General features: G+C 34.3%; 2 protein-coding genes across 2 annotated transcripts in view; one reads left to right on the forward strand and one right to left on the reverse strand.

Moving 5' to 3' along the window:
* The window catches only part of LOC102677892 (protein sickie-like), a 47,959-nt gene extending 41,916 nt beyond the window's left edge, over positions 1-6,043 (forward strand). Inside the window, exons 10-15 of the mRNA XM_031510021.1 lie at positions 1,481-2,128; positions 2,221-2,756; positions 2,913-3,443; positions 3,548-3,750; positions 3,826-4,193; positions 4,364-6,043. Coding sequence (XP_031365881.1) covers positions 1,481-2,128; positions 2,221-2,756; positions 2,913-3,443; positions 3,548-3,750; positions 3,826-4,193; positions 4,364-4,522 — 2,445 coding nt within the window. The 3' untranslated portion in view covers positions 4,523-6,043. The remainder of the gene's footprint in view (positions 1-1,480; positions 2,129-2,220; positions 2,757-2,912; positions 3,444-3,547; positions 3,751-3,825; positions 4,194-4,363) is intronic.
* A 233-nt stretch (positions 6,044-6,276) lies between these two features.
* LOC102676141 (glycosaminoglycan xylosylkinase) overlaps positions 6,277-7,515 on the reverse strand; it is a 3,521-nt gene continuing 2,282 nt past the window's right edge. Inside the window, exons 4-6 of the mRNA XM_006614828.2 lie at positions 7,044-7,312; positions 6,717-6,943; positions 6,277-6,599 (exon numbers count right to left, since the gene is read on the reverse strand). Coding sequence (XP_006614891.1) covers positions 6,371-6,599; positions 6,717-6,943; positions 7,044-7,312 — 725 coding nt within the window. The 3' untranslated portion in view covers positions 6,277-6,370. The remainder of the gene's footprint in view (positions 6,600-6,716; positions 6,944-7,043; positions 7,313-7,515) is intronic.

Genomic DNA, 7,515 nt, shown 5'->3' on the forward strand with positions numbered 1-7,515 from the left:
GCGAGTCAAAATTTTGATAAAACTGTCGATCGTTTGTTACCTCCGAAACCTCATCGAAATCAAAGGCTATATCGACCAGGTGACTTGAAAATTATGCAGTTATTATCCGTCTACCCTGATAATAAAATAGAGGTATTAAACGGTATGATCATGATTCCCATCCCTGCAGAAGATGCGAAAACACTTGGTCTTCGAGTACCAGATACTGAGAGCTTCTCGGCTAAGTCGAACTCGTCCTCGTCTAAAAGTTCGGCACACCTGTCCAACACGAAATACGTTGGTAAAAGATCGAATGACGATACCAGGTCCAAGAAAGATGTTAAACGTCATCGGAACGTAGATGTGAACGTAAAAGCGACCAAGAAGCAACCAGATCTGAAACAAGAGCGGAAAGCTCAACGGACACCCACGTTGGAGAGATTGAGCAATTTGCACGCGAAATTGGAACGAGGATTGAAAAATATATCGAACCGAACGAAAACTCGGTCGAAGGTTGGGCCGGAGAGCGCCAAGGAGTCCAGCAATTTGAATTCGACAACGATACGTGGTTACGGGCGGTCGTCTGGTCGATCCCTGAAAAAGAATTCGACGTCTCAAGAGGACAAGCTTAAGAAGGAATCGAGTTCAAAATGTACGAAACAATTGTTCAGCATGGCCGACTCGTGGAGCAGCGACTCGATAGTTAGTCATTCGGATAACTGTGCCTGCTGTCACAGCCGAGAGCCTTGTCCCTTTCACGGAAGCGAGAATTTCTTTCAAGAGAAATAACCAACAATTTTCCCTCCTTCGACAAAAATTAAATTTGAGAAATTTCCATCGATACGAACATGTGCCATTAATTCGAAAAAGAAATGATCGATCCTGAAATTCATCCGTCGCAAAGCTTTCTCTACGAGCTTTCAATAATTTGCACACTTAAATCCCGATTTTAATTCTCTATACGTCCAAATTTTAATCGCTTAAATCGATTTATTTAATCATAAAGTAATGTGATCGAGATGTAAGAAAATATGAATATAAAAAGAAAAAAAAAAAGAATCACGAAAAATGAAAGTGTAACTATCCGGAGAAAGTGGGAAAGGAAACAAGAAAGAAGTCGAATGATGTGTCAAATCATCGTAGAAATAAAAATATTTAACATCCTTGCGAGTAGCAAGCGCTGTTATGTCATATACAATCAACCGTATATAATTTTTATTAGTATATATATATATATATATATAATAAAACGTGAAATAAAATGTTAATATAGAAAATTTGATCCATGTGCTTATATTATTCAACTTTACGCAGTTGTTTGCGAAAGGGAATTATTTCACTCCGCTCTGATCCTCTCTCTTCGAAATTTCGAAATAACCAGACAATAAATTTTAAACCTCTTTAAATCTCGCATAAGTACGTCGACGTATAACGAACTGATATAGCGAACACCAGAACATCCAGATGGCTCGATAAATATTAATTTCCCTGTAATTTTCAGGACTCGGAGCTTCAAGAATTGAGAGAAACGATCGAGAGGCTTCGAAAACAGAGCGCCGAGGCCAGTTTAAATAATGGGACAACGGGCGCGAACAATGGTCGCCGTCACACACTCGGCGATTCCGATTCCGCGACGACAGGATGCACTGGAAACAATAACCATCAAGGTGCCTCGATGGCGAGACAATTGTCCGCGGACAGCGTCACCTCGTTGAATTCGTTGAGCAGCGCATGCTCGGCGAGCAGTCATCACAAGAAGAAAGGTTGGCTACGTAGCTCTTTCTCGAAAGCTTTCTCGAGATCACGGAAAAATAGACACGGCTCAGTGTCCGACGCCGAAGATTGCAAGGAGAACGCCAGTGGAGATTTGAGCGCGCCGAACAGTCCTAGATTGCCTAGCGCCTCTAAACACGAGTCTTCGCGAAGTGGTCAAAATGGTAGAAGCAACGGACAGAAATCCCCTGAGGTTGAAAATCCATTGACGGGAAGCAAAAGTAGTTCGGCTTTGTACAAGAAAGAGGACGAGGACGTGGTGGAATTGAAGAAACAACTCAGAGAAAAGGATCTCGTGTTGACGGATATCAGACTCGAGGCTTTATCTTCGGCGCATCAATTGGAATCGTTGAAAGACACTGTGATCAAAATGAGGGTATGTATATATCTTTATTTTCTAATATCATTTAAATAAATATTGTTTCGTTCTATTTGATATTCTTTTCTATTGATTTTCTTCTCTTCTAGAACGAGATGCTTAATTTAAAACAAAATAACGAACGTCTACAGAGACTGGTGACGTCAAAATCCTTAACATCGTCTCAATCATCGTTACCTAGCGATCCAGATAGACGTTTCAGTATGACAGAAGTGGCCTCCACTGTTGCCGCGCTTTCAAATGGCGATACTAGTACGACAACTGACCAATTAGAAGATTTAAATGTACCGGAACATTCAGTGGTACCATCGACCACCTCGACTACAGGAGAGCCAACTTTGGAACAAGATACGGATGGGAAAAGAATTAACGTCGCTATTTACCTAGGCAGTGAGAAAAATTTCAACTATAATCTCGTAACTGGAAGTACTTCGGATGGTAGTATCGGTGAACCTCCTCATTGTGTTATCGCGAATGTTTGCATCAGTAATAAAACTACCTGGGATTCTCTTGATTCCACTGTAAGGCGTTGTTTCAAGGAATACGTTTCGAGAGTTGATCCCGTGACAAATTTGGGCTTAGGAGTTGAATGCGTTGCTGCTTATCATCTCGGAGAAGCTTCGAGGTACGTATCTTCTAATAGCCTTTTTTTTTTTAATCATTCCATATTATATAATTCTTCAAATACGATTCTTTTTCATTTTTATGAAAATATCTAAAAAGAGATATTATATACGTATATATATATATATTTTTTTTTTTTATATTTACACAATCACAGATGCACTACAGATTCTCAACATCCAGAATTGCTCCCTTGCGGCTACTTAATCGGTCACGTAAAGACCATTTATTTGGTACTTTCTGGTTATTCGTGGCTCGCTGTCGATACTTTAATACCACGATCGATTGTGCAGCGATTAATATCTTTGTTAACTGAACATCGTAGAGTTATTTTATGTGGACCTAGTGGTACTGGCAAGAGTTATTTGGCTGGAAAATTAGCTCATGCATTGGTGGATGCCGATAATGATACAAAAGATGCTACAGCTGTAGCCACGTTCAACGTGGATCACAAATCCAGCAAAGAACTTAGACAATATCTCGCCCATATCGCCGAAAGATGTGATTCGAATGCAGCTGATGAATTACCAAGGGTAATCATTCTTGAAAATTTACAACACGCTGCATCTTTAGGAGAATTATTCAGTGGCTTGCTCGGTACTAGACACTCATCTTGTCCAGCTATTATTGGCACCATGAGTCAGGCTACTTGTAGTACCACGAATCTTCAATTGCATCACAATTTTAGGTATATACTTAGCTTTCTAATTTATTCTATAATTTTAAGATGATATATTTATTCTATAAGTATTCTTGGAAATATTTTTATCATGATATATATCATATTTTTAGGTGGGTACTTTGTGCTAATCATATGGAACCAGTTAAAGGATTTTTAGGCCGCTATCTCAGAAGGAAACTGCTGGAACACGAATTACGCGAATGTGGTGGAACTAGAAACGCAGAAATGGCAGCAGTTGTCGAATGGTTACCCCGGGTTTGGCTACATCTTAACAAGTTCCTAGAAAGTCATAGCAGTTCCGATGTCACAATAGGTAAGATGTTTAAGCATTGAATATATTTTATTTATTTTCAGTCAATAATAATCTTAAATGAAAATGAATATGTAGGACCTCGACTATTTCTATCCTGTCCGATGGAAGTAACAGGTTCTCAAGTATGGTTTACGGACTTATGGAACTATTCTGTAGTACCATATCTGGTGGAAGCAGTTAGAGAAGGATTGACACTTTACGGCAGACGCGTTAGCGGAAATGGAAATGGAGATTCTTCTTGGGAAGATCCAGCTCAATTTATCACTTCCAGTTATCCTTGGATTTCTACGCATGCTGTACACGGTGGTAGTGATGCTCTACTTCGTTTAAGACCAGAAGATGTTGGTTACGATGTTGTCACGTCCGGACACACTTCTGGAGTTGGTGCGTCAAGCGTGAAAAGTCTTGGTAGCACGCATAGCGACACTGAAGGAGATCCTCTAGTTAGTCTTTTTCTTCTAAGTACATTCAATTAATACTAAGATGTGATTTATATGTAAAAAATGTATAAAAAAAAAGAAAATCTGCATATAATAATTACTAATTATATAATAATTAATAATTACTATATACATAATTTTACAAATATAAATAGAAATTTATACTGTTGCAGCTGAATATGTTGATGAGATTACAGGAAGCAGCCAATTATTCGAGTCCTCATAGCAACGACAGTGATTCGGTTACTTCCCTTGATTCATCGCACACTCGACATTCGGAAGACTTAAGTTCATCAACATCTTCGTCAAGAGGCGTAGAATCGGCACTTTAATTAGCAATGCTATTGTCATTAAGAAAAATGAAATACAACCTGAATATGAATATCTATGAATATAATCGTATAAGGCCAGTTTGTAATGTTCCATTTTAAAAATAACGATTTGCGTATGAGAGTATCTGAGAAAAATCTGAAGAAAAAAAGAAACGAAAAAAAATCAAAAATAAATTTTGGATATCTTTATGATATAAATCTTTTCTTTTTAACGTTTTATGACAAAAATATCAAACAAACATTAAACAGCCAAGCTACAAAGACTAAGATATTTTCAGCAATGCGTGATAGGATGCTCTTTATATAAAATACGTCCTTCCATTTGTTTTTACGTAAAGCAATGATGTGCATTTAAAAAAATGAAATTAAAAATGTCGAGAAAAATTTTTTAATGCCTACAGCTGGCCTATATTTATTCTAGTTTTTATGTGCGCCATGCACTTTGGTGTGATATGTAATTAAATAAGTAAGAGATAAACAAGCGATATTTCTATGTTCTTTGGATATAATGACGTATAAATATGTACGTCATCACGCAATGCAATAATCTACGCTGCCGTTATGGAAGTACGAGTCTATTTTAAACAAATACATTTCTATGATTAAATCAAGTACGATTAAGTGTAGCTTAATGCGACTTTACTCGAGAAATTTTGATGGAATATACAGTATTATTATAGGGAGTAAAATAAAAGGGCTTCGAACTGAGCCAAGATTTAGGATCGAGGAACCGTCGTTCCTTTCGTCCATTACTTTCAGGTAAAATAGCTTATCATATGCGATATACAGATCTCATGGACGGACCGCTCAATGGAGTATTGTTTCGCCTTCAGAAATATAGCACAGTTCGAAGTGGGTACTGATGAATGTGCGTGCAAAAATAGTCTATTTATACATACTTTGCTACAAAAGTTCTATTTAATTAAAGAATGTTAATATAATATATATATATATATATAATATAACGTAATATATATATATATTATATATATACATATACACAATCTAACGATGGCGCTAAATTTATGTTACGAATAAAATTTATAATTAGCTAGTAAGATACGTGAGTAATTCTGGTCATGTAACATTGTAAATACAAAAGACAAATGAAATGTACGATGACGCTAGATACAAATTTGATTCAAAATCCCATAGTAGCCTGCAAGATCTCTTTTAATAAAATGACGTGTAAAGTGTATAAAGAAAAAGGGAAAAAGATGAAATGCAAAGGAATTGAATCCTTCATGTGCAATTTGTCAGATTGTAGCGCATCAAAATGATAAAAAATAACAGGCTACATAAAATATACATAGTGTACATGTTTGATAAGCCTTGAAGTCGATTTCAGAGTTTGATCGATATCATAATGTCCATAAATATGATGTGCATGTAATAATTATACAGTCGCATTTACAGGTTTTTTACGTTTGTACCGTATTTATACGCTGTACGACGCTGCACTGGATCTTCATTCAAATAACGATAATTATCGTGTCATCAAATAAATTACACTAAACTTTACATGATTGGATATGCTAATTTGATTATTCTTTTTAACCAATCTCATTTTTCTATTTTATATGATAGTTTTTTTGATTTTTTTACAGACATTAAATCTCGAATACGTATAAAAAGCTATTTTATTTAAGTCAGAAATATATACTACTTGTGCATATTATTAAAAAGTAGTTACAGTAAATAGAAACAATTTTAAACAAGATTTCATTAAATATTAAATATAATTCATCGTAATATTAAAAAAATATGGTTCAAATATCATTTAAAATATAAATATGTCTCTAATATTTCAAACATTAAAAATGCAATGAATATTGCACAAAATATAGGCTACCGATGATCTAAAATAACATTGGAAGCATATTTCTTATTTTTTAAACAATATTCTACAACTGCATAAATAGTAAGTAATCTTCTATCCATAGCACTTAAATGGACCTCGGTAATAAGGGGTTGAACATCGGCCATTATTGATTCATGAGCGACTAGTTTTGAAAGCGCTATGCTCAAAGTGCCACCACTAAATAATTTTAAACGATCCCAAGTAGTTTTATGAATCCTAAAATCAAAAAAAAAAATAATAATAATAATTCAAAAGATCTTAGAAAATAAATTTTAATGAAAATATTGCAATTTATTATAAATGAATTAAATTAATACAAATATAAATACGCACATACAACACTGATATAGAGGTGCTAAAATATCAAAATGATCTATATCAGGGTTTCCAAGACTTTTCCCATTATCAATTAATAATACAGCTGGATTATGAAAATTATTCTGTGCTAATTCGTAATGATGGCGATCACCATTATCCATCAAAAAATCAAAGATCGCAGTATCTACTAAATCTAAAAGTCTACTCGATGTTTGTGGAGAATATGCTTTAGAATCTTTCACCTAAAAAATTAAATATTTCAATACTTTTACAAATATTACTTTCAAAGAAAAAGAGACAAAAAGAGAAATTTAATTACTTACATTTATGTAATATACTTACTTTTTCACAATAGTTGTCATCAGTTTCCCATGTTGCAAGTTTGTTTTTTTTATAAGTTCTTTGCCATGGATGACGATGTTTTACAAGTTTTAAATATCGAGGCAACCAGGAAATTAAAGCACCTTCTAAAATATCCCCTACTCCACACACTGGATCTGCAGGAGAGCAATAATGGCAAACACCATAAAGACAAGTATCATTACCATCTTGATATATAGTAGCATAAAGTTCAGGAGTTGCATATGGCCGAATTTCATTCCTTAAATCAACTAAAAAGAATTGCATATAAATATAATATAATATATAATAATAAAATATTTCAAATCATATTATACAAAATGATAAAAAAAAAATTCTAGATATGAGTTAAAAAATTAATATTTTCAAAGTTATAAATAATTTTTAATTTCTATTAAAACGAATGTTTATTTTAAAAATTAAAAAAAAATGAATTATTTTATAATAATTACTT

Source organism: Apis dorsata, unplaced genomic scaffold (assembly GCF_000469605.1).
Source record: "Apis dorsata unplaced genomic scaffold, Apis dorsata 1.3 scaffold_198, whole genome shotgun sequence".
In the NCBI taxonomy this organism is placed as follows: domain Eukaryota; kingdom Metazoa; phylum Arthropoda; class Insecta; order Hymenoptera; family Apidae; genus Apis; species Apis dorsata.